At 54.1% G+C, this 26586-nt stretch overlaps 2 protein-coding genes across 3 annotated transcripts in view; one reads left to right on the top strand and one right to left on the bottom strand.

Moving 5' to 3' along the window:
- The window catches only part of QSOX1 (quiescin sulfhydryl oxidase 1), a 43262-nt gene extending 25011 nt beyond the window's left edge, over window positions 1–18251 (top strand). The window contains exons 6-13 of one of the 2 annotated variants that reach the window (XM_035280248.3): window positions 2624–2769; window positions 4330–4464; window positions 6454–6583; window positions 9892–10014; window positions 10810–10957; window positions 14292–14471; window positions 16499–16836; window positions 17567–18251. In XM_035280248.3, coding sequence (XP_035136139.1) covers window positions 2624–2769; window positions 4330–4464; window positions 6454–6583; window positions 9892–10014; window positions 10810–10957; window positions 14292–14471; window positions 16499–16836; window positions 17567–17575 — 1209 coding nt within the window. In that variant the 3' untranslated portion in view covers window positions 17576–18251. Of the gene's footprint in view, window positions 1–2623; window positions 2770–4329; window positions 4465–6453; window positions 6584–9891; window positions 10015–10809; window positions 10958–14291; window positions 14472–16498 lie in introns of both variants that reach the window. The other variant, XM_035280245.2, reaches the window with a different exon arrangement.
- LOC144580200 (uncharacterized) lies at window positions 11542–14270 on the bottom strand. The gene is made up of 2 exons (XM_078355517.1): window positions 13528–14270; window positions 11542–12129 (listed from the first exon to the last, which is right to left on the bottom strand). The coding sequence occupies exons 1-2, from the start codon at window positions 14268–14270 to the stop codon at window positions 11667–11669; spliced, it is 1206 nt and encodes a 401-aa protein (XP_078211643.1). The 3' UTR covers window positions 11542–11666.
- Window positions 18252–26586: the final 8335 nt, after the last annotated feature.

The raw sequence follows: 26586 nt of genomic DNA, 5'->3' as shown, positions 1-26586 counted from the left end.
CTTTTGACTCCAAAGGTCCATCTGACTCCAAAGCCAGTGCTGTCTCCACAATTTCCCACCCCATGGGATTGGAGTAAAATATTTGGGAGGGAGGGAACATTGAGGTGCCCCAGCCCCACTGCAGGAAACGGGGTCCTTTTCCCAGGTGCCACTCCATCTCTTGCGTGGGGTGTCCATGAGCCAGCTGCTCAGTGCTTCCGGCTGCAGCACCCTGTCTAGGGAGCAGGGGTGATTATGTTTTTCCATATTATTGGGAAAGTCAAATGCAGCAGTTTAGGTAAAGGGCCCGGATTGCAGCTGACACATATTAGGTACTTTATAAAGATCCATTCCCCTGGCCTAACACAGAGAGCTCACCATCCTGCCGTTGGCTCATGGACTTCTACATAGACCACGTGTGAGCTTTTCCCGGCTGCAAACGCAGGACATGCCAGTGCACAGGAGATTCTCCAGGGCAGTGCTGGGCGCAAGCATGAGAGTCGGCATGAAATTAAACTGCGTTGTTGGCCTGAGTGATTTTCCTGCTGAAAGTCATCAAGCACAGCTGAGAGTCTGAGCTGAAACTGGATGCTGTCTCCAGGCCTCTGAGCCCTGAGAGGGGAGGCACAGGTGTTGGGGAGGAGGCAGACAGCTTGGCTGAAGGAGTGGCAGACCCTCTGGGGTCCCAGTTCATGCCTGGGTTCATACCGGTCACACAGAGGTGATAAATGGTGATTGGAATGGGCTCTTCTCCCTCCTCTCCCCTCACAGTCCCCTGAGCAACTAGGAGCAGGGGTCCCAGTAGTTGCAGCCAACTGCCCCCTGCCCATGTAGGGGTGCTCAGCGTGGGACAAGTGGCTAAGGGCCTGGGTTCTGGAGCCACACTAAGCTGGGATTTGTAGCACAATTCAGCCACATGCAAGCTGTGTGAGCTGGAGGCATGTTTCACTTCTAAGCCTCAGTTTCTCCAGCTATAAGATAGGAGCTTTATTTATCTATTTATTTATTGTTTTGAGATGGAGTTTTGCTCTTGTTGCCCAGGCTAGAGTGCAATGGCATGGTCTCGGCTCACTGCAACCTCTGCCTCCTGGGTTCAAGTGATTCTTCTGCCTCAGCCACCCAAGTAACTGGGATTACAGGCATGCACTGCCATGCTGGCTGATTTTGTATTTTCAGTAGAGATGTGGTTTCACCATTTTGGCCGGGCTGGTCTCAAACTCCTGACCTCAGGTGATCCACTCACCTCAGCCTCTCAAAGTGCTGGGATTACAGGTGTAAGCCACTGTGCCTGACCAGGAGCTTTATTTTTAAATAAACACTTATGTACCTACTATGTGCTAGTTACTATTACAGCATTTTAATAAAATTAACCCCTTAGGTTCTCAGAACAGCCCCCACAAAGTTGGTGGTATTATTATTATTGTTGTTGTTATTTTGCAAGTGAAGAAATGGAATCAGGGAGACGTTTAGTGTAGTGGGTCCAGGATTCCAATGCAGGCAGCCATTGTGTATGGCGCCACATCTCTTAGTCTCCTGAGAAGAGCTGCTGTTTCAGTGTTACGCTGAAGATAAATGAGGCGATCTGTGTGACCGCTACATAACACCTACACAATACATGTTAGCTAATGTTCTCGCTTATTTCTTTCTAAAAAAACTCATGTCTGGTAAGTCTGTTTTTCTGATTTGGAGTCTAGAGTGGAAGCTTTATAAATCTAAGAATAAAGGCTAGGGGGCGCCACCTGCTCCCTAGTAAGGAGGAGTGAGACGTCAGTCAGAGGCTGGTGCCTGCATTTGCAGTTGGCCTGTCTGATTATGCTCAGAACTTTTCTTCCCATTCCTGATGTGGGGACATTGTCCTTCTCAACAAGTCCTCTTGTTGCCTTCAGAGAGCCCCATGTCAAGGATCCGTTTCAGATCTTCTTATAACTATACACGTTGCCCAAAGGGCCACTCTGACTGCTGCACATAGCTCGGCTCAGAGTTAGCCCCATTAGTTTACTCAGTTCCAAGGGTTTATTTTTTCTGTATCCTACCCATGAAATTTGTTACCATATGTATTTGAACTCAAGAAAATCACAGTTCTTTAAATATCTTCTGACTCGAGCTTCCATAAGGGAGACTGCTCTTGCCCCCAGCAGTTGATATTTCAAACAAACAGTCATTAGTAATTTCTAAAGGGATATTTCCCTTTAGAAAGTGTTAAGAGCAGGACCTGGGGAATCCTGGACATCAGAGAACAAACAGTCAGATCTTGGGTTGTGATGGTCTTAAGGACAAGAACGTGCTGGTTCAGTGCAAAAAACAAACGAGTTAAAATGAAACCACATTTTATTATGCCTTTGACAAATTGCTTTCATGAGAAAGAAGATGGCATCCAGTTGGGACTGTCATTGGAAATGAAGGCGTGTGTGTTATGCACAGCTCCGGGGCTTCTCCTCCCGGGCAGTGATTGCGCTTGTTACCTGCGGTTGGTGCCACTGGCGGCCAGTGTCTCGTGCATCACGTTGGTCCACGGTTTGTTGGGTTTAGAGTCTGGAGGGAGCACAGCTGCCATCCGGATGCCTTCACAGGGCATCAAGCTGGGACTCTGCCCTGGCCCCTCCACCCAGTGGCCGGGCCCCCAGATGTCCTGCTGTCCCTGCAGGTGGCTCTGGACCTGTCCCAGCACAAAGGCGTGGCGGTGCGCAGGGTGCTGAACACAGAGGCCGACGTGGTGAGAAAGTTTGGTGTCACCAACTTCCCCTCTTGCTACCTGCTGTTCCGGAACGGCTCTGTCTCCCGAGTGCCCGTGTGAGTATGCTGTCCCCTGGCGTCCACTCTCCTTCCTCCCTGTGCTCATCCTTGCTGCTTGCCCAGAGGGGCTGCCCACCTTTCACAGTGGCCAGCACATTCTTTCTGAGGGGCGCCCTGCAGGAGAAGCTGGGGTCTGCTCTCCATGGGGACCGGCACCTCCACAGTCAGGAGCCTGGGCCTGGCATGCTGTCCCTGCGCTACAGCTCAGGGACCTGCCTCAGCCCCCCACCATCCAGTGTCACCTCCACCCCCACTCCTTCCCCACCACTGCCCTCTTCCCCACCCTCTCCTGTTTGCAGGCAGACTCATTGGCAGGCTGCAGGCCTGGCAAGGACTCAAATGGCCTGACCCTCCCTCCCTTTGATTTTCTAATTGCAGAAAAGTTCATTAGGAGCCAGACAATAGCCAGTTCCAAAATGCCGAGAGAAAACAATCAGGCCAGCCTCAGCCCCTCTGCCAGGCTGCTGCTGCTGAATGGCCCCTTAATGGCACCAGATGGTGCCTTGGTGCCCTCCCTGGGCAGATGATTGATGTCAGCCAGGCCCTGCAGGCAGGAGAATGGGCCAGAGAGGCAAGGCTCACCTGCAGTGCCTGGTGAGCTGCTCCTCGGGACCCTCAGTGCCCACCCACAGTGTGCTGGGCAGGGCGGCCACTCGCCTTCGCCCTGGCCCAGATCACCTGCTAGGGGACCCAAGAGGCACGATGCCACTGAGGACAGGGAGGCGCTCACTTTCCAGGCAGGCCCAGAAAGTGCCAGTGCTGGTGGGGAGAGAGGCATTGTTTCCTCTCTCGGAGTTGGTGGAGGGGAAAATTGTTTGTGACGATGCTGCCTCCTGAGCCATCTGCTCACCAAGAAACCCTGGGCCAGGATGGTGGAGTGGAAAGAAGCCATGCGTCCCCTGCCAGCTCCCCCTGGGCAGCCCTCACGCTGCTGCAGGGGCCGCAGATGAGGGGGAGTATGTATGTGCTCAGTAGGTATATCGTGCCCTGGAGGACTCCTCCCTGTCAGAAGAGAGAAATCAAAAGGACTGTACAAATATTTAGAGAATTCTGGAGGCCCTTTGTCGTTGTTACTACCTGTTTTTTGTTGTTGTTTTGTTTTTATCCGTTAACAAACTCCCTGGACTTCTTGGGGGTGATGTCATTCATGGTACCTCAGGGCGAGCTTGCAGATGGGCAGCTGCCATTTTCAAATCTCGGGGTCCCGGAGAAGGGGGTCACACCCTGCCGTTCCTGTTTGTGGGTACTGGGCTGTCCCATGCCTCTCCATACCCTGCCCAGAGCCAGAGTGCCAGTAGGGGAATTCTTGGGCCCAGTTGCCTTACCAGATGAGGCTGGTATTAAAGGGGCCTTTTACGTCATGCGCAGTGATTAGAAAGGTTAAAGCAAGGCCTGGGTGCCTCTTCTGGCCTCCCAGAGGACAAGATGGAATCTCGTTCAAATATTTAATAAACCTTCTGTCTGATGAGCCACACTGCTTCCTCTTCTGACACTAATTAGCGCTGACCTTGTTCTCTGCATTCACTGCCTCTCTTCCTTGGTTCTGTGCCCTCACAGGCTCATGGAATCCAGGTCCTTCTATACTGCTTACCTGCAGAGGCTCTCTGGGCTCACCAGGGAGGTTCCCCAGACCACTGTTGCACCAACCACTGTGAACAAGATAGCTCCCACCGTTTGGAAATTTGCAGATCGGTAAGGCCATGGCTGGTTATCCTCACGTCTTCCCCATCCTCTGATCACAGACCACCACCCCTTCACACTCACGCCCTCTTGCTCATTCTTCTTCCTTGTCATATGTTTAGTGTGTACCATTCTGAGCTAAGGCTGTCCCCCACCCCAAGGCTGGCCATGCTCAAGGGCCTTCAGTGTGTGGGAGTGGCAGTTAGCTGCATTCCCTCCAGTGTCTGTTACGGGGCTGGGCTGACTGTGGGGAGTGCTGGCTGGCACTGCCAGTTGTCCTTCACGAGGAATGAACACCTTCCATGCCCCTTCAGCTTAACTCTACTCACAAATGGGGAATCCATGTGGAAGAACACTCTCAGGCCTCCAGACCAACTTCCCACCCAAGCAGTTATGTCTGCAGTAAATCTTTTTGAGTGCTCACTATGTGAGATGACCAGGCAGATGCAGTCCCTGCGGTCCCGTTTACGGCGTCCCTTCTAGGAAGGCACTCAGCCTCACTTGAATGCCTGTGGTGTCAGCAAGTGCACTGCCTTTTCAGCTCACCTGTGTGTGTGTCCACAGTTGTAAGCATGAGAGAGCTGCTCTTCTCTCTGAGGCTCCTGGGCTCTTGTTGTGGTTGGGAGTGAGACAAAGCTGTAGACCTCCTGCACTGGCACCAGCTGCATACCAGGTGGAAATGTCTGACCAGGGAGCTCAGAGCTGGCCTGGTTGGTGGCCCTCACAAGGGGAATGCATGAGAAGTTGGGGGAAAGGTGACTGCAGGAAGGACTTTGCATCCTAGCATGAGGGACTTCAAGGGTGGAAAGTGCCAAATGGAGAGACGTTTAGTAGATGAGGGGAAAAAGAAAGAATGAGCGGTGTTGTGATCATTACGGTCATTCCATCATGATGAGTGATCCTCGTAATGGTCATGTGATCCTTACGGTTATGCAAACCATTGACGTTCTTGTAATAGCTCGGACTGGTGTTACGTGCCTGGCTCTGTGCTGGGCGCCTTCCCTATGTTACCTCATTCAGTCATGGGGCCACTTACTTCTGGAGGCAGAGCACTGGAATGGAGAGGTAAACTGAGGAGACCTTGCCCTGAGGGGGAAGCACAGGCAGCCACAGTGCCTACCCCGTTAGTTGCCCATATGGGCTCTTTCCAACCTCAGGATGTAGTGGGGGCAGGAGCCATTCATGTATTTCACAGGTGAGGGGACTGAGGCCCAGGGAAGTCAATGGAGTTGCCCAGCTCACAGAACTAGCTCATGGTCAAACTGAGGCCAGAACCCAGGTCTCAACAGACAAGGGAAGAGGCAGCCAACCTTCCTGGCCCCTGCCACCAGAACCCTGAGCCTGGACCCCAGCATGATGGGCCTGGGGTGGAGCAGCCAGCATGGATTCCCTGGCTCTTCCCTGAGGGCTGCGGAGAGGTGTGAGATGGGCCCACCTGAGACATGAGTCCGGCAGCTGTGCGCATGTCAGTCCTGAAAGAAATTCGAGCCCTGCTTCCCCTCCTGCCCCCACCACCCATTTCCCAGCCTTGGTGGGCAACTAAACCCTGGTCTTTCAGAGAGGGCCCAGTTTTCCCAGAGGCATGTCGTGTGTGTATGCACCTGCTGATCTGATTGTGTCTGGGGGTCTTGGCTCAGAGCTGGCTTGATTAGTGAGTTGTAGGAGGGGCTGGCTCTGGGCCTGGAGAGAGAAAACTCCTCCTCTCTGCCAGGAGCTGCTGAGAGTTTTACATTTGTGCTTTTGTTTGATCCTCTCAGCAACTTACCCTTGAGCAATGTATTATTATTCACATCTTACAGATGAGGAATTGAGGTTCAGAGACATTAAGTAATTTACCCAAGGTCACACAGCACATTTCTGGCAGAAGCAAGTAGTAACTTACAAGACTCTGTGACCGCCAGCAGTGCCCCTCCTCTTCTCCCTTCAGCCCTGGGTGCTCCTCCCAGCCCCTGCCCCATGGTTAATACCCCTTTCTCTCTCTACCTCCCTCTGGGTCCTCAGCTCCAAGATCTACATGGCTGACCTGGAGTCTGCACTGCACTACATCCTGCGGATAGAAGTGGGCAGGTTCTCAGTCCTGGAAGGGCAGCGCCTGGTGGCCCTGAAAAAGTTTGTGGCAGTGCTGGCCAAGGTGAGCAGGGCCATGGGCGTCCTTGTCTGTGCAATTCCACAGATGGTCCGAGCGCGTTCCTCTAAGCTGGGCACCCCGTCAGCCCCTTCCTCCAGAAGCCCATGGTCTGGCTGGACACCTGTCCCCACAGCTCTCCCTGTCCGCCATAGGTGCTGCCCTCCAGCCTCAGCCATACCCCACACCAGCCCCACACTGCCAGGGACAACCCTGCCCCATGCAGCGGGGTGGGTGGGAAACAGGGTGCCCCCTACCTGGGGATATTTCCAGCTGACTGGGTGACTGTGGCTCTGCCTGCCTGAGTCCCCAGAGCCCGTGTGGCTTCCCACCCCTTGCCATGGTCACTGGAAAAGCAGGACCCCTGGGCCACTCCGGCGAAGGAGAGGATGCCCTTCTGCTACTCCCTGCTTCCTGCCCAGTCTCACCCCGTCCCTGGCCCTGACCTTGCCGTCCTTACTCCTCGATCGTTTCCCCGGGAAGGTGGCTACTCTGTGAAGAGTAGCTCCTGTTTATTGAGGACATGATGTCTGTATAGGATTTCATCTTCTTAACTACTCTTCGAGGTGGGTGGTTTATTTTGTCCATCCCCATTAAGAGGCCCAGGGAGCTCAAGTGGGATGCCTTTGTTCTGCCGGCTGGAGGTGTTCTGCTCAGGCCTTGAGCCTGCGCTCCTTCCTCTCTGAAGGTGAGAGGTGGCTGCCACTCCCTGTCTGCGCCCTTCCCTCTGGTTCCAGATCCTGGCCAGTGCAGCCCTACTGGAAACCCGGGACTCTGCTGCTCAGTACTACTGAGTCAGACTTGGCTCTGGGCGCTTTGGGGTTGGCCACAGGCTCAGCCTCCCTTGGCCCTGGGGCCTGGATCTGAGCCCACCCACCCCACCCCCATGCGGTGCTGGTCTGCAGGAAGCTGGGGCTGCCCTCAGGGTGATTTGTGCCTCCCCTTGGGAACTTCCTGCCAGCCTGATCCCTCCTTCCCACCTCCCTGTTCTGACCCCTTGGCTTGGTCACACGCATGCGTGGTGACATCGAGAGGGCCTGATGGGGACGTTTCTGCTGAAGGCTGGACAGTTGCTGGCCCCTCACAGAAGTCCCAAGCAGAATGAGTCCTTGTTCTTCAGTCCATTGCCGTACTAGAGACCTTTCCTCCAAGGCTGAGAGCTGCTTGGTCCTCACAGTACAGAGACCTGGGGTCGACAACCTAGAGACTCAGAGGGGAAAAGTCCAGAACGGTCCCATGTACGGTCCATTGTCCTGACTCATGAAGGAGATCCCCCAGCATGCTTTCCGGCATGCCTCAGACACCCCATCACCCTAGTCCAGTGCCCTCCAAAGGGGTCAGCCCAGGGAGATTGGCTTCTGTGCCACTCGCAAATCTCAGCTGTGTGCAAACCTGCCATTTTCTTTGGCTCCAGTGGTGCTGTTTACAGTCAGTATGTGGGGAAAGAATGAGATTGAGAAAGTACCTGAGCTGGCAGAGGCCTAAGCCTCACCCTGTCTGTGCCTGCTGAGCCTCCGCCTTCAGCAGGGACTGGGAATGGGCTTAGAGGAAGGTGCCTGCCCTGCAGAGCCAGGGCTGTCAGAGAGGACAGGGCTGGCAGCGGCGGGGAGGACGGGGAAGCCGGGAGTGCCCAGCAGTAGCAACAGAGGCACCTGGGGCACGGGCCTGGAGACCCTCTGTTTGGGTCTTGCCCACACAGCCCCTGGGGGCTGCAAAGCATTCTGGGCCTCGCCTTGCCTCGGTAGCTTCTTCCTGAATAGTACTATCAGGATCAGTTTATGTCCAGCAGCTACCATTTCTTCAGCCCTGCCGGTGCCTGCAGCGTTCTTTGTCTATTAGCTCATAATTGTGTTTCTCAGAACAGACTCCACAGCACGGCTTCTAATATGATCTCCATATCACTGAAGATGAAACGAAGGCCCAGAGAACTAAAGCAGCCTGCCAGGGTCCTCCAGCTAGTGAGGGGCTGGGCAGGGGGCCACATCCACTCTCATCCAGCCCATGCCCATTATCACCAAGTGCATGGTGCTCGTGGGCTCGAGCACCCAAGGGTGCAAGCGCACACTCTGCTGGCTCCCCCTGGCGAGCTGCCAGCCCTGCGGCTGCCCAGTCAGTGGGGAAGCCCTCTGCAAGTCCTGCCGGTGCTCCCCCACCCGCCTCTCCCAGCCCGTGCTCCCTCTCGTGAGCAGCTGGCAGGACCGGCCACTGGGTGGCGTATGGGCACCAGGGTTTCCTTGCTCCCGGTTGTCAGAGCACCTTAATTCATCCTTCCTCTGGCACCATCACCTTAGAAGGCGGAAGTTTCCAAGTTGGGATGATGGCAAAGGTCAATGAGAAGTGCTGACTCCAAGCTGTAAATCTGTGTGTGAGTCTCAGAGGCCCGCATGGGCACATGTCAAAGCATGGTCTTTTCCGGCCACTTCTCGCCCTGGGGAAAGGTCTCCAGCCCGAGGTTTGATAGGAATATTTATTGTCTTTCTCAGAGGACTGGCTCTGATGGCAGTTACCATTTCGTTACCATTTGTGTCTCCAGCATCCTTCTCCTCTCAAATGTCTGTCTTTGCTTTCTTTGCTGAGTTTCTCAGGGTCCAAGTCCCCTCGGCCAGCCTCTTTGTGGTTTTATCCAACCAGCTCGCTGCTGCACCCCTCTCCCCTGCCCTCCGCCCAGCGTACTGTGCATGCGCACACACGCACCCACACATATGTCCTCCTCCCTGGAGTCCTGTGGTTTTCAAGTGCTGATACTAATCAGATTTGAGTTGACTTATTGTCAGAGTAGCTTTTCATGCTCCTCAGAGACCACTGGGAGTTACCATCAAGATCTGGATCTTGGCTGGGAGCCCCTGGCCTGGCTGGTCCTCACTGGCAGCCCACGGAATCCAAATGAAAAGTCTTGTGGCCCCCTAGCCCAGCTGGCCTGTCAGTCGGCAAGTCAGCTCTATCTGAGAACCACCCAAAGACAGGACCATGTGGCCCAGGGCTCCCAGCAACCCTGGCAAGAGGCACAAGTGCTCCCGCCTTCCTCCTAGTGGTGGTCAGGGGTGGAAGGGCTGCACAGCAGCCTGAGGTCTGAGAGAGACCCCCAGCACCCAGCCCCACTTAGAGCCAGCACCTTCCCTCCCCCATCTTCTAGCCTAACGGGGTGCAGAGCAAAGTAGTACAGAAGTCACATCTGTGTCTCAGGTATAATGTTTTCCTGGTGGTTTTGGAACTTTCCATGAAACTGCCCTGGCCAGCGTCTGCATAGCTTCCTACCAATGCAGGACAAGGAACTTGGGAATTGCTTTTTACTCCCCACTTGCTCCTCTCCACAGTACTTCCCTGGCCAGCCTTTAGTCCAGAACTTCCTGCACTCTGTGAATGAATGGCTCAAGAGGCAGAAGAGAAGGAAAATTCCATACAGTTTCTTTAAAACTGCCCTGGACGACAGGAAAGAGGTGAGTCTGGGAAGCAAATGAAGATCTCTCCACCCTCCATATTTGTGAGAGTGCAAGGGGTTAACCCTGTCTTCTCCGACCTCCTTCACTAATTTGCACTCAGGGAGTCAGTGATCTTGGTTGGGTCCTTCCATTAATAATCAGTAAATTACTATTGATTGAGCTTTCTATGCACGTCTCATTTAATCCTCATAATGTTAGTGGAAGGTAGATATTCTCCCCATTTAGCAGATGAAGAAACAGTGCTTTGAAGAGGTTCAGCAACTTGTCTGGTATCATACAGCCAGTAAGCGTTTGGCCTGGGATAAAAACTTGGTGAGACACCAGAGTTTTAAACAGCTGCCCTGTGCTGCCTCTTGGCACGGGGTGCTGCCCAGCATGGCCTCCCGGCCCTCTCCAGGCTCCTTCTGGGCTCCTCATGCTGCTGTTTGCAAATGTGGGTCACTGCAGCCAGCGAAGGTGTAAGACCTTATAGATTTACAGGCTGTCAAATTGCGAAGGGACTTCAGAGATAACCCCCTTGTTTTATAGTGGGGAAAGTTGAGGCTAGAACAGGATGCAACCTGATCTGTGTCACAGCTTTGTGTGTGTGTGTGTGCGTGTGTGTCACAGCTTTTCAGATCTGCTGCTGCTTCGGTGGGTGGAGCTGGTGGAAGGGAAATGCCACCTTCGAGGCGATAGACTGAGGGACCTCATCTGTCTTAGGGCTGTGTCTCCCACAAGCTTCCTTTGCCACCTCTCCTCCCATCCTTTTCCTTCTCCAGATGTGCACTCACACTCATGTGTGTCCCTTAGGGTGCTGTTCTTGCCAAGAAGGTGAACTGGATTGGCTGCCAGGGGAGTGAGCCACATTTCCGGGGCTTCCCCTGCTCCCTGTGGGTCCTCTTCCACTTCCTGACTGTGCAGGCAGCTCGGCAACCTGTAGACCACTCACAGGAAGCAGGTATGTCCAGGGCCTGTTCACCCCCCTGTGCCTCCAACCCTGCCCTGTTCAGCCCTGCAAAGTGGGAGGGAGCATGGCAGCTCCCTTGAACTGCCCCACTGGCTGCCAGCTCCCAGAGGATGGGGAGAGTCAGCCCTGGGGCTCCGGCAAGATCCTTCTTTCTGCAGGTAGCCCCACACAGTCAGAATGGAACCCATCCCAGGTGGGAGCGGACTTTGGGAATTCACCCAGTCCTCTCCCCTGAAGCTTTGGGGCTAAGGCCTCTCCCTGGCTTTCTTAGGGCTTATAGCTTGCTTTGCTTTCAGTCTTCATGAAAAATTTGTGATTCTATTTTTATATACTCTTAATGAAGAAAAAATCATGTATATGTCACAGTTTGCATAGCTGATACATGGCAGGCACCTGGAGTGATATTGCACTTCCCACTGAGAAACAATTTCCTAGGGGAAGTTAGGGAAAGAATTTCCCTGCTGCCTTATATCATCCACAAACTGCACAGTGGAGAGAAGGATACGGGAGTGAAGAGAGGTTGTGCTCAATGCCATTGGAAAGGGCCCAAGGCCTCACAGGGAGGTGACGGGTGGGTAGGATTCTGCCAGCAGAGGAGCATCCCAGCAGAGGGGGCAGCCTGTGCAGGGGCCTCGTGTATCAGAGGAATTGCCACTCGGTGTGGGAAGCCGGTGTGGCTGGAGCATCTCCACCATGCCACTTAGTGCTGCAGGTGCCGGGGACACAGCAGTACATGGGACAGGTCCCTGCCCTCCCAAGGCCAGTACCTGAGTGGAAGGGGACAGACACAGAGAGGTGGTTTCAGCCACGATGGCAAATGCTGTGAGGAAGACAGAGCAAAGCAGTGCCGGAGTGGGTGCTGTCTGGAGTGGGGACTGGAGGAGGCTTCCCTGTGGAGGGCCCGGTGCTGGGACCCATGTGGAGAGGGGGAGGCAGTGTGGACATCTGGGAAGAGAGCTTCCCAGGCTGTATTAGTGTCCTCGGGCCGCGCTGATGACTGCGTAGGCTGGGGGCTCAGACAGTAGACATCTGTCGTCTCCATTCTGCTAGCTGAAGTGCAAGGTGGAGGTGTTGGGGCTGGTGTCTCTGAGCCTCTCTCCTTGGCTGTGAGCTGGTCGTCTTCGCACTGTGTCTCCCAGCAGTTGTCCCTCTCCCTGTCCTTCCTGCCAGGCACAGTCCTGTTGGATTAGGGTCCACCCACCTGACCTTATTTTACCTTCACACCTCTTCAAAGTCCCTGTCTCCAAAGATGGCCTCATTCTGAGAGGCTGGGGATTAGGGCTTCAACATAGGAATCTGGGGGGGACATAATTCAGTCCATAGCACAGGCTTGGGACCAGCAGGTGCAGAGGACAAGCCTGGTGTGTGGGCAGCAGCGAGAACAGGGCGCTGTGGCCGGAGGGAGAGAGGTAAGGCCGCAGAGAGAGGCTGGGGGGCGGAGGTGGGCACTCGTGGGCTGGAAGGCCTTGGCAAGGGCAGGGTTTGGATGTTGGTGTTGGCATTTTGGGAAACCACCGGAGAGTCTAACGGGAATGACACATGTTTCTAGAGAGATTCTAGAAAGGTGGAGGGTGGGCTGCTGTGGGACAGGGGGGCAGGCCAGCCGAGGAGGAAGCTGCAGAGCTTGTCCAGCAGTGCTGAGGGGGACTAGGGTTGTCAGTGCCCCTGGAGGAAGCGGTCAGATTTGGGGATATGTTAAAGGTGGAGCTGAGGGACTTAATGAGAGATTGGAGGAAGGCCATGTGGGAAGCAGGACTTGGGTGGACGCCAGGGTTGTGGGGCCTGAGCCCCTGGCAGATGGTAGTCCCATGAGCTGAGGATTCGGGGGCGCAGAGTGGGAGGGTAGAATCGATGGTCTGCTTTGTGTCCATAGACCTCCCAATGGAAGTGTGCACAGTTAAGGTGTGCAGGATAGAGATCAGCTTTGTCATTGTTAGTAGCCTCTTAGCTCAAGCCGTGGGACCGGATGAGCTCCCTGGTGGGGAGGTAGAGAAGAGTGCTGAGGACTGGGCCCTGGGGCTTGCAGCATCAAACCACCAGCAAAGGAGGCTGAAAGGGACAGGCTGTGGGGATTTCAAGGGGGCCCCGGAGTGCAGTCTTTCAAGATGGAGGTGCAGTCTTCAGAACCGTGCTGCTGGAGGCGGCGCAGCGAGAGGACATCTGTAGCAGGGCTGTGTCTGTGGCATAGTGGAGGTGATGGCCTGGTTGAATTTGGCTGATGAGAGACCAGGAGGCAAGATGCTGGAGATGACGAGCAGGAACTGGGGCCTGACTGGGTTAGAGGGGACTTCTTTATGATCATCATTTTCCCCAGTTGGAATGATCCCTTATCGGGGGAAATGGAGGAGGCAGTAAAGAAACATTAACGGAAGTGAGATCCTGGAGGAGGTGAGGAGTAGGGCGGCCCAGCAGCAGTGGGGACAGAGGCCGAGCACAGCCAGGGCCGGTGTGGTGAGGCCTGGTGGTGGGGAGGTTGCGCCTGCGCTGGGTGCAAAAGACCAAGCTGAGAAGGCAGAGGAGAGAGAGAGAGGAGGGCAGGCATGGGCTGCTGTGGGTCTCACCTTGCCAGTAGTGACAGAGTAGGGTGCCGACATCCTGCTGCGTGGAAGGGTAAAAGCAGGAGATTGGCTTCGCCTGGGAGCTTTGCAGTAGGGAGAGGGTTTGGAGGCACGAGCCAGGAGTGCTGGAGCCCGGGGTGAAGTGCTTGGAGGGGGCACCTTTGGGGAGGAGTGGTGTCCTCAGCAGGGAGCCTGGGGTCAGTTAGAGCAGGAAAGTGGGGCTGGCTAACAGGCCTTTGCTGATACCAGTCCAGAGGGCCCAGTGGGCTGGGGTAGAGGGGATGGACGGGGAGAGTGAGGAGAGACGGAGGCAGCTTAGGGCAGGTGTAGGTGAGCTGCAGGCCCGAGGAAGGTGAGTCATGGTGGGAGCAAGTGGATGGGCAGCCTGAGCGGGCAGGGGAGGAGGGGCCTGGGGCTAGGGCAGTGGCCCTGTGGCCCCTGCTGACCTCTCCTACCGTGTCACAAAGAGCCTGAGTCCCCTGCCAAAGAGTGTGGACTTTGTCCTGGGTGTGAGTGACAAGAGCCCAGTTGAGTGGCAGGGAAGGGCATCTGGGTTTGGGAGTTTGGGGGGCATGGGGTCTCCTGTAAAGTGACCCTGGCAAGTAGAGAAGTAGGCAAGGGGACACTGGGCCTCTCCTAACATAGGCTGGAGTGCATGTGCAGGGGTGGCCGCAGCAGGGCGGGGTCAGCATGGCGGCCTGGGGAGGCACCGGCAGTGGGGCTGGCAGCCTGAAGGGCTGGGGCATGGCGTCTCGTCTCCCCTGCAGCCAAGGCCCAAGAGGTCCTCCAAGCCATCCGAGGCTACGTGCGGTTCTTCTTTGGCTGCCGAGACTGCGCCGGCCACTTTGAGCAGATGGCTGCTGCCTCCATGGACCAGGTTGGGAGTCCTGACGCCGCTGCCCTCTGGCTCTGGTCTAGCCACAACAAGGTTAACGCTCGCCTCGCAGGTAAGGAGGGGGCGGCCAGAGTCACCGGTGGGGGATGAGGGGGTGAGGATACTTTGGAGTCTTAGGCCAAAAGTTGGTGAAGGGACACTCATTGTCCCCTCAGTCACAGCCCAGCCCTGTTTTTCAGGATGAGGAAATCGAGGCTTTGGCACTGTAAGACTCTGGTCTTCCCATGCCATTGCTGACTCTTCCCTGCTCTGGGCCCCTCTCTGGCCTACCAGGGTCCCTCTCCTGCCTGTCCTGCTCCGCCTTCTGGCTGTTGGCTGCTTACTCAAACTGCTAGGGTGGAGGAAGCTGGGGTTCTCCCTCCCTGGGAAGGGTCTGATGAGAGAAGGGGCTGGTGGAGACCAGGTCCTCCCTAGAAACACCAGGCACCGGTTCCCAGGAGGAGGCCTTGCCCTCTGCATTCCCTCATTTCGGTGCTTCCTTTTCCTCATGCGCAGGAGTCTGATGGCTCCAGGGGGCAAACACATTAAACTCCAGGGCGCGGGGTGGGGAGGGAGCCATCTGTGGACAGGAGGCAGCCTGTGTGTGGGGAGGGAGTCCCGCACGTGGCTGTGACAGCCTCCCAGGGGTGGGAGACCGGGGCGGAGCCAAGGTTAAAGGAGCTGAACGGAGCAGGTGGTGGTGCAGGCGCCTGCACTTGGTCATGGTCTCCTGGGGCCTCCTTGTGAACTTTGAAAGGAAGACACATGCCTGACTTCTCCTTTCCCCTCCCCTGCCCTGCTCCTCCCCTGCCACCAAATGCTCCATTTGACCCTTTAGCCCCTTGACCTAGGCAGGTTCCCAGCTGCTGCTAGAGGGCCAGGAGCTGGGGCTTCTCCCTGAGGGGCCAGATGTAGGGCCCTCCCCTCCCCTCCCCTCTCTGGTGGGATCCTTTCAGAACAAACCAGTAATTAGCAGGCACAAGCTGAGAGCCCCTCTGCCAGGCCTGATCACTGTGACTCATGGCTGGACCCTGGACTCTGCTTGTTACCTACTCCCCAAAATAACCATTCTGACTTGCATGCCACTTGCTGCTGCTCCTGCTTCCTCACAGTCAACAACTTGTCCCCCTATTAAATCCTTTAGGAGAGGTGCTTCTACAGAAGGGATGGGCTGATGCATTCCCTGGGCAACATTGGGTGAGGGGCTGGTGGCTGTGGCTCACCCTCTGGGACTCATCCAGAGGGTGCCGAGAGGGCTGGCCCTACCTGGGGTACCGACACCTGCAGCCCCAGCAGCATCCTGACTCTTCCAAGTGACCCCCAGTTCCCCCCCCATCAACGTACCCTTTGGAGCCCACCCCTGCCCCAGAGGGCTGCTGCTGGGTAAAGACGAGCACCTGGGGATTGCCATGAGCAGCTGACCCTCGCTTTAAAACACATTTTCCCACTGGGCAAGGTGGCTCACACCTGTAATCCCAGCTCTTAGGGAGGCAGAAGCAGAAGGATAGCTTGAGCCCAGGAGTTTGAGACCTGCCTGGGCACTATAATGAGACCCTGTTCTCCACGAAAAGGAAAAACAAAAACAAAAACAAAAAGACACACACCAAAAAAATTTTTACCTTGAATTGACAAAGTAACATATTGCAGTTTGTAATTTGGAAAATTTCAGAAAAATGCAAAAAAACACCAACACAAGCAGACCAACCAGACTGCAGAACAGATGACAATGAGTATTCTCCCCCTTCCATGTCTGCCCTCGGGGCACAAACTGGGTGTAAAGTCCACGAAGCGGGACAGTGGGTCTGGCCAACACTGGGAAGTGACTGAGATGGCGGGCACTCTTCACACTTCCCTGGGAAACCGCAGAGGGCCGGGGCTGAGGGGTAGGGCAGGTCCGCCGCCGCCTCCAGGCTGCCATCTGCTGAGCTCCCAGCGTGGGCTAGTGTTCGCAATCTGGATTTTCTCCTTTCCCCTCCTCTGGAAGGGCAGTGGCAAGCCCTTTTTGCAGACAAGGAAGCTGGCGTTCTGAGTGGAAGAGTGTGGTCTGGGCTTTGGGTGGGACCAGTGTCACCACCAGCCCATGTACGCTTCCCTCTGCAGGTGCTGCCAGCGAGGACCCACAGTTCCCCAAGGTGCAGTGGCCGCCGCGTGAACTGTGTTCTGCCTGCCACAATGAACGCCTGGATGTGCCCGTGTGGGATGTGGAAGCCACCCTCACCTTCCTCAAGGTCCACTTCTCCCCAAGCAACATCGTCCTAGGCTTCCCTGCAGCAGGCTCAGCCCCCCGGTGGGATGCATGGCGTGTGGCAGCCGCCCCAAAGCTGGCAATGGAAGGCCTGGAGCTGGAAAGCCGAAATTCAACCCTGGACCCTGAGAAGCCTGAGATGATGACACCCACTGCAAACACCACCCCAGATGTGCCAGCTGAGAGACCCGAGGCAAGTCACCCCCTGAAGCTGCGCCCTGGCCTTGGAGCTGGACCAGGCCAGGGGCCTCCTGAGCACATGGCAGAGCTTCAGAGGAATGAGCGGGAGCAGCCACATGGGCAGTGGCACTTGAACAAGCGAGACACGGGGGCTGCGTTACTGGCCGAGTCCTGGGCTGAGAAGAACCGCCTCTGGGGCCCTTTGGAGGTCAGGCACGTGGGCCGCAGCTCCAAGCAGCTGGTCGACATCCCTGAGGGCCAGCTGGAGGCTCGAGCCAGGCAGGGCCGAGGCCAGTGGCTGCAGGTGCTGGGAGGGGGCTTCTCACACCTGGACATCAGCCTCTGTGTGGGGCTCTACTCCTTGTCCTTCATGGGCCTGCTGGCCATGTATACCTACTTCCGGGCCAAGATAAGGGCCCTGAAGGGCCATGCTGGCCACCCTGTAGCCTGAACCACCTGGGGAGGCAGCGGGAGAGGGAGCTGGCATCCGTAGCTCCTCCAGCCCCCTGACCCCGTTCCCTCTCCTCCCACCCCTTGCTCCTTGTCTGGCTTAGAAGTGTGGGATATTCAGGAAAACCAGTTCCTCCAGTGAAGCTTCTTAGGGCTGCTAGGACGGAGAGCTCCTTTGGCACAAAAGACAGGAGCAGGGTCCAGGTTCCCTGCTGTGCAGAGAGGGCAGTCCCAGACAGTGGGCGTGGGCGGCGCAGTCCCTGGTCTCTCAGCTCTGCATTCCTGTTTTTCAGCTTATCTGAAGTCCTGCCTCATTCTCACTGGAGCCTCAATCTCTCCTGCTTGGTCTTGGCCCTAAGTTGGGGCAAATGAAGCCAGAGGAGGGTGCCCTGAGCTGGGTGGGCTGGAATGGAACCCCTCATTGCCTGCTGGGGCTCTGCCCACCCCGCTCCCTTCCGGACAATGAAGAAGCCTTGGCACCCTGGGAGGAAGGACCACCCCGGGCCAGCCTCCAGCTCCTCAGACCTCCTGGGTGGGGTCTGGTTTCAGGGTGGGGTGTAGAAGCTTCTGGAAGTCGTGCTGGTCTCCCAGGTGAGGCAGGCCATGGTTGCTGGGCGGTAGGGTGTGAGTGGCTTGCTTGGTGGGGGGCCTGCTGAGGTGGTGGCATGGGAAGGAGGTGGGTCTCTAGTGCCTTGGCCCTGGCTTCGCTGCAGGAGGTGGCTGCTTTCGCTTCTCCCTATTGAGCTCTGCCCCATCTGATTCTGGTCTCTTGTCGTTTCTTATTTTGGTCTCCAAGATAAATGCTCATCTTTGGAGGGTACTGGGTAGAAGTTAGGGAGGGGAGTGTCTTCTCTCTCCAGGTTTCGCCTTCCATTGTGCAGAGGTTAGGTCTGAGGGAGGGGCAGTGCTGCACTGTGCTTCATTGCACGCTACTCCCTGCTTGGGAGGCGTGTGGAATAAACTATTTTTGTTAAGGCAGGCATCGATGTGTTCTTTAACTTACTGCTTGGAGACGTAGTGTCCAGGTCTGGACAGAATGCACGGAGACCAGCCCCACCTGCAGCCCCACCTGGAGCCAGACTCGATTTCTCCAGCCCACGCAGCTCCTGGCCACAGATGCCCGTAGAGCTCTCTGCACCCCAAACCCCACAGCGGCCTCATGCACCGGGACAGGCCTCTGGATGTGTGCCCTGCCACCCCCTGCCCTCACCCTCCCTGAGAGCTCCTGTTCGGTGCCCCAGGCTGGCGAGGGAGCCGGTCTGCATCTGCCTACTTGCAGCTCCTCCTCCAGGAAGGAAGGGCTTGTCTGAGCTGTGGGGCTGGCCACTCGGTGGGGAGGAGTCAGCCAGGATTAGAGAGCCTGCCCCTAATCCGGCCTGCTGGGTTTTACAAGGATCAGAGCCACTGATAATGAACCTCATTAAGGGGGAGCAGGAGCTTCAATCCGATTTGGGGTTTTCTCTTTGACATCTTCACTCTGCTCAGATGGCCTGGGTGCTGAGTGGAGCAGGTGGGATGCCAAGGCCACTCCCGCTGTGGGACAGCTGGGACGGGGGAGGGACCGCCGGCTCCCTGAGTGTTTCCCCACCTTTTTAGCTGCAGTGCTTTGCTGGGCTCCTGGGGGGATTCCCTCTCTGCGCCCTGCCCCAGGCCCCCAGCGGCTCCATCCTGGTTGGGCTCTGCACCTCACCCCCTGCTCCCCTTGGGCTGGCCCTGGCCTGGGGCCTGTGGGGCAGGCAGGAGTCCACGGTGAGAAGGCAACCCCGGCCTGCAGGAGGGTGACAGACTCCCAGGGCCAGCAACCACTGTGCCCACTGGACCAAGGCCACTGAATACGCCTGCCCCTCAACCCCCAAGGGCTCCTCACCCAATGCCAAGTGCAGGGGATTTCTGTGACCATATTTCTAAAGCCAAACTCAGTTACCTAGAATGAGGGCTGCATTGGAAACGCTGTCGAGGCAGCCTGGGCTCCTCAGTGTGTGGCTCAGCCTCCAGGCCCACGGAGTGCTATGGACCTCCCACCTCACAGCTGCCTCTGGCAGCCGAACCGCTTTCGCCCAGCCCCAGCCCCAGCCCCTCTGGTTGATAAACGGGTGGGCCTCCTCGGCAGCGCGGCTTCCTTTCACCTTGATTTCCCCAGGGCCCTCAGCAGCATCGATAAACCAGCCTCAGCCACCAGCTGGGCCCTCCCCCACCCAGTCTGCCAGGCTGGGAGCTGGGGCTCGCTGAGTCTTCAGTGCCCTTCTGATGGCTTCTCTAGAGGCCCCCATGGCAAGAGAGGGTCCCCAGGGGAGCCCTGCAAAACAAAGGCTCCTTGTCTGGGGCAGGACAGAGACTCTCACCTCTGTCTGGCGTGTTACCTACTGGGAGCTCAGGAACGATTTCCTCAAGGAGACAGTGGCGTGGAGCTTTGAAAGACCAGTAGGTGTTAGCAAAAGAAAAGTTGTGTCATCTGTCTTAATACCCGAAAACGCAAGGGGCTCCATTGTGCTTAGGGGGTGCCATTCCCACAGGATATTCTGTGAAGGGTGTCTAAGTGGCAAGCCCTAAGCCACCCTGGCAGTGCCACCATCCACAGCTGAACTGAGGTACGGAGTGGAAAATACCTCCCCACCCCCATCTGCCACAGTAGTTATGATGCCCCCCATGAGATGGGCTCCTAAAATGCCTGAACTGTGTGTGCTGTTGGAGAATTGATGATTACAGTTTATTGAACTTTGCACTCATTTAAATCTCATTTAATCCTCCAGCAACACTAGATGAAGCAGCAGAGCCTTAAAGAGAGTAAGAAGCATCCCATCCCCATACCCCCACCGAAATAAATACATTTGCCTTATTCTGCCAAATGGTGAGAGGTACATCTAGGACTTGACACCAGATTCCACCCCGCTCAACCCTGGAGCTGCAGTCTCCACACCTAACACATAAGGTTCTGCTTCGTGTCCTGTTCCACTGGAACAATCACACACTTTCCCAAGACTTCATGTGGTGTGCTGGGGGCCAGCCCTTCTTCCCTCCCACAGTGGCACTAACCACCCTTTTCGTCTTCCAGATTGTATGTCTGGTGACAGCTGCCATGACTAGAAGGCCATACAGGGTGATTTCTGGAGGGTATCTGTTGTGTGTTGGTGGCAGGGAGCGGGGAAACCCTGAAGGAATCCACCTTTTCTAGAGCTCTCGCCCCATTCCCTGCATTGAGGCCGAAGTGCCGTCTGGGGTCCTTGTTTTTGGGCCTGGTTGTTGATGGAGGGGAGGAGACCGGGTTCCTGCTTCTGCTAACCAGCTGGGCATAACCCTGGCTCAGCTCATCTGTGAAAGGGGGACCGCAGATTTAGCTTGCAGGTCCCTGCTAAGTTCTCCCTCTTCCTGGGATTCCCATCCATGTATTGGCAGCTCCATGCAGAGCGGAGGGGGAGAGGTTTTCCCTGCAGGGCCTTGCAGAGAAAGGATTCTTGGCTGAAGGAAATCATGCCTATATGATCAGTGTCCTGATAGAATCCCAGGCCAGCTGTGAAAGGGGAGAGCTCACACCAGCCTGACAGCCTTGGGGTAGTGTCCCATAGGCCTCCACACCCCATCACTGCCTCATTCTCCCCCAGGTGCCAGGAAAGCTCCAGGGTGGACGCAGCATCCTCCCACAGTGTCCCTCCTCTTACCCCTCCTCTGGAAGGAAAGGCTGCTCCTTGGGCAGGGCGATAGGATTCCCACCCCTAGCTTTAAGAACTAAACCAAACTCCAAGAAAAGCAATTGAATCTTCATACCCGACTCCTGGTCCCTCCTCAGGCCTGCTGTTGTGCAGGACAGAGCCCTGGCATCTGGGTGTCACACCTGGCTTCACCTGGCCCTGACCCTTGCTTTCCCTTTCTCTGCTGCCCTGGAGGATCATTCACACCCAAGAGGGCAAGCAGCTGCCCTCTCATCCCTCCCTCTCCCACCCTGGGCCTCTGCCTTCTGCCTAGCCCCAGAAACACAGTCTTCTCCAAAGACAGAGGCCAGACCATGGGATCCCCAGTTACAGGGGTCTCGGTGACACAGTTCACTGTTTGCTGCAGGGGAGGCCCCCTCTCACAGCCTTGGCTCCTGCCCTGCAGAAGAATTCCCCGCAACTCACTTACCAATATTTTTGGGCGCCAGTGGCCTCAGCAAGGGTCCAGTGGACTGCATAGCTGCCGGCTAAGTCTCTCTGGCTACCCTCACTGGCCCTGTCACTCCAGGTTTCACTGCTGCCCAGGGAGTTTGTGCCAGGCCTGGGTCACAGTGGAAGAGAGTTTAGAAGTCACAAGGCAGAGGAGGAGACCTCTGTCAATGTGAGAGGACAAAGCGAAGGGACAGTCCATGGGCGCATGGACCTTAGTAGGTGAGAACTCAGGGAGCATCTCTCGACTCTAGGGCTAGGGTGAGAGCCACCTGATGGCGCTGGTAGCTCCAGCTGCCGCTTTGGTAAGACTAGGTCATCTTTTTACTGAGAAAGCAAAAGCTCGCTTCCCGGGGCTGGCCTCAGGTGCTGCCTGTTAAACCCCCTGCCTCCCCTGCTGCAATGATTTGATGCCTTTCACCTGTGTCTGCCTGGGAGCCTCTGCCCACCACCGAAGAGCAGCTCGTATTTGGAAGGGGCTAAAAATCTTACCTAGTTTGAATCTGCTCTGCATTGTCCCCATCGAGTTCTTCACCATCCAGCTTCCAATGGTCACAGAGTTCTGCGCTGGGGAGAGAGGAACTGCTTAGCAAATGACGTTGAGAATAGTGATTATTTGGGAGAAAATTCAGGTGAGATCCCACCTTCACCCCATACACCAAAATACATCTCGGTAGGTTAATAAACTAAGGCCCCAAAACACGAGGGCAATGTAACTGACTACTTCAGTGTTTTTGAAAGCGTGAAAACAATGGGAAATGCAACTGATGTGAGAAATCAATCTATTTGACATCACTTTTAAGAAGTAAGTCAAGGCCAAGCACGGCGGCTCACGCCTGTAATCCCGGCTTTTTGGGAGGCTGAGGTAGGTGGATCATGAGGTTAGGAGTTTGAGACTAGCTTGGTCAACATGGGGAAACCCCATCTCTCCTAAAAATATAAAAATTAGCCGGGTGTGGTGGCACACACCTCTAATCCCAGCTACTCAGGAGGCTGAAGCAGAGAATCCCTTGAACCTGGTAGGTGGAGGTTACAGTGAGCTGAGATAGTGCCATTGCACTCCAGCCTGGGTGACGGAACGGGAATCCAGCTCAAAAATAATAAATTAAAAAAAAGCAAAAGCAAACTGTGTATTAAAAAGCTGGGAAAATACATGCTGTAAATATGGCAAAGGGCTATGACTCTTAAGCAACATACCTTTTAAGAATGAGCCAGGTCTGCATTTACTGACCTGATAAAATGTCCAAGAAGGATACATTTCTATAAACATAAGTTACTATTGTTATAGATATGCTAATGTTTGTGTAGAAAAAGTCTAGAATAAACACCAAACCGTGAATAGCAGTTATATTTAGAAAGTGAGATTAGGATGAATTTAAGTCAGGGCTGGGACTAGCACAAGGCAAGTGAGGTGCCAGGATGCAAAAGTGAGGTGACACCTGACCTTGGGGGCCTACAAGTACAGTGCCCGCACCCCCCCCCACCGGACAGTAGGGCCTCAATAGCCTCACCCTAGGCTTGGCTTTGACTTAAATATGTTTTTGAATGTTTGCCATGAAATATTTCTTTTGGAAGGCAAAAATAGCAAGGAAAATAAATAGGATTAAAGAATACTAAAGTCTGTTAAATAAAATTTGTAGGAGGCCACTGCTTTGGCCTAGGCTCCTATGCTGTAGCCAACAGACCAAACCAATATGGAGTTATTCATGCTCAATGAAACTAGTTAGAAGTATATTCATCTAAGAAGTGGCTAGGTGTCAGGTACTTACAGCAGCTGAGCTTTAGTCAATTGTATGTAGCCAACAGAGTCATATAAGGCAATCCAATTAAACTCTGTATCCCACTTCTGTTTTCTGACCATAAAATCTGAGTCCATTGCAGCCCTGAAGTTCCTTGAACCTGTTCTGGGTTCCGAGGGCTGTCCAATTCTTGAATCATAAAGCCAATTAAGATTTTCAAATTTGTCATAATTTTGGTTTTTAACAGCATCTACTGTAAATAAAAGCACTAAATCTCTATTGAAAATAAAGGGCCTAATTAAGACTGAGAGATGCAATTTTTTGACTAACCTGTTGGCAAAGAAATAATAATTATAATGATGATGATGATACCTAGTGTTGCTGGAGAGGGGAAATGAAATGTATCAGTTACCTATTGCTGTGTAACAGCCACTCCCATACTGAATGGTTTGAAACAACAGTCATTCATTTTGCTCATAAACTGAGAACATGATCAGAGCTCAGCAGAGAACAGCTCCTGGCTGCTGGGTGCAGTGTATCTGGACAAAGCTCACTGGGCAAGTTGGTGTTGGCTGTTGCCCGGAAGCCCAGCTGGGGCTGTGGGAGGGGCCTCCAGTCCTCTCTCCATGGGCCTCTCCATGGGCTGCTCCGACTTCCTCACAGCATGGTGGCTGGCCTCTTCAGGCTGGCATTTTTATGTCCTAGCCTCAGAAGCCACCTAGCATGACTTTTGTGATTCTCTGTTGGTTGAGGCTGATGTAACAGCTCACCCAGGATGCAGATAGAAAGGTCTGAACACGTTCAAGCGGAGGAGCCTTGGGCTCCACCTTTGACAGGGGTGTGACCGAGTTCTGGAACACCCTGTGAGATGGGAGATATGGTTGCCACCATCTTAAGAAAATACAATCTCCCCTACCCAGTCCTCTCATGCTGCTAGTGGTAGTATAAACTGACACAAGCTTTGGGAAATAGATCATAATGTAATGTAATTGGTAATGTATTTTTTAAAGCCTTAAGAAAATATATAACCTTTGATCCAACAATTCTATTTCTGGAATTTATTCTAAGAAAGTCATTGAGGATATTTACTAAGCGTTGCTACATGATAAATATTTATAATATCAAAACAAGATTAACCTAAAGTTCAAAATGGGATGTTGAGTAATTTTGGTGCACAGATTTACAGTGGAATACAATGTAACATCTAAAAATGATTTGAGGGTGGGGCGTGTTGGCTCATGCCTATAATCTCAGCACTTTGGGAGGCCAAGGAGGGAAGACTGCTTGAGCCTGAAAGTTCAAGACTGCAGTGAGCTATGATCACAGCAGCGCTTCACAGAGCGAGACTCTGCCTCTAAACAATTAAAAAAAAAAAAATGATTTGAAAGTATATATTTTTTAACCTGAAATTATTTTCTTTTTTCTTTTCTTTTCTTTCTTTTTTTTTTTTTGAGATGGAGTTTCGCTCTTGTTACCCAGGCTGGGGTGCAATGGCGCGCTCTCGGCTCACCGCAACCTCCGCCTCCTGGGTTCAGGCAATTCTCCTGCCTCAGCCTCCTGAGTAGCTGGGATTACAGGTGCCACCATGCCCAGCTAATTTTTTGTATTTTTAGTAGAGACGGGGTTTCACCATGTTGACCAGGATGGTCTCAATTTCTTGACCTGGTGATCCACCTGCCTCGGCCTCCCAAAGTGCTGGGATTACAGGCTTGAGCCACCGCGCCCGGCCCAAACCTGAAATTATTTTCACATCACACTGTTAATTGAAAATATTGTTACAAAACCAGTTCTGTATAGTATGATCTTATTTTTAAAAAAGAAAATACATATATATTTATGGATATTGAATGCATGGATGCCACTGCACTCCAGCTGGGGTGACAGAAAGCTCCTCATCTTCCCCTCAAAGCCTGTTTCCTCTCTCGGCCTCCGCAGTTTCTTTCCCTCTCCCCAGGACTAGCAAGCGCCTCTTCCCATCTTCCTGATGGGTTCCGTTTGCTCTGAGGCCTCGTTGCTTCTCTTCCTCTTTTTGCTAAGTCTCCACCCTGCCTCCTGGACTCTACCCTGTCTCCCCGAGCTCACTGCCTGTGGAACTCCGATAAATCTCCTCTTTCCTATCATCTGACCCCTGCTCACAATCTTTCAGAATCTCTCGCCCTTTCACCCATGGGGTAAAGGTAAAATCTCAGTGTAGCATCGTGCCTTTCACGAGCTGGCTCCCACAAACTCTTCTCTTGCCTCTTTCACTACAAACCACAGCCCCGTGGCTGATGACCCTGTGCCATAGCAGGAAGTTCAACTTCTCTTTTTTTTTTGAGACAGGCTCACTCGCCCAAGCTGGAGTGCAGTGGCGCAATCTCAGCTCACTGCAACCTCTGTCCCCCAGGTTCAAGTGATTCTCCTGCCTCAACCTCCTGAGTAGCTGGACTACTGGTGTGTGCCACCACGTCCAGCTAATATTTGTATTTTTAGTAGAGATGGGGTTTCACACTGTTGGCCAGGCTGGTCTCGAACTCCAGACCTCAGGTGATCCACCCCTCTCGGCCTCCCAAAGTGTTGGAATTACAGGCGTGAGCCACCATGCCTGGCCCAACTTCTCTAAATCTCAGTTTTTTCCATTAGTAAGGTAGAGCCAGTGACATCCAGGCACTGGGGAGAATAGGGGCAAATAAAATAGAGGTCTCTGATTTAATTTCTGTGGCAAGATGATAGGAGGCGTGATTTGGTTTGGCTCTGTGTCCCCACCCAGATCTCACTTTGAATTGTAATGATCTGCATGTGTGAAGGGCAGGACCAGGTGGAGATAATTGAATCACAGAGGCGGTTTCCCCCACACTGTTTTCATCACAGTGAGTTCTCATGAGAGCTGATGGTTTTACAACGGGCTTCTCCTGCTTTGCTCGACACTTATTCTCTTGCCACCCCATGAAGAGGTGACTTCTGCCATGATTGTAAGTTTCCTGAGGCCTCTCCAGCCATGCAGAACTGTGAGTCCATTAAACCTCTTTCCCTTATTAATTATCCTGTCTCAGATATTTCTTCATAGCAGCATGAAAACGGACTAATACACAGAGATTATAATCAGGTGAAGAAATGAACAACAATCTCTCATAGAAGACGTTCTTACAAAGGACACAAAGATCTCACTAAACAGAGAGTCTCCATTTATGGATGGACAGCGTAAGATTGTAAAGATCAAAGTTTACCAAATAATCTAAAATCCAGTGTAACATTAATCAAAAGTCCACAAGGATTTTTTTTTTTTTTCCCGAGACAGAGTTTTGCTCTTGTTACCCAGGCTGGAGTGCAATGGCGTGATCTCGGCTCACCGCAACCTCCGCCTCCTGGGTTCAGGCAATTCTCCTGCCTCAGCCTCCTGAGTAGCTGGAATTACAGGCACGCGCCACCATGCCCAGCTAATTTTTTTTTTCGTATTTT

This window comes from Callithrix jacchus, chromosome 18 (assembly GCF_049354715.1).
Source record: "Callithrix jacchus isolate 240 chromosome 18, calJac240_pri, whole genome shotgun sequence".
In the NCBI taxonomy this organism is placed as follows: Eukaryota; Metazoa; Chordata; class Mammalia; order Primates; family Cebidae; genus Callithrix; species Callithrix jacchus.
Note: the sequence above shows the minus strand (reverse complement) of the source record. Positions and strands in the feature narration are given on the sequence as shown.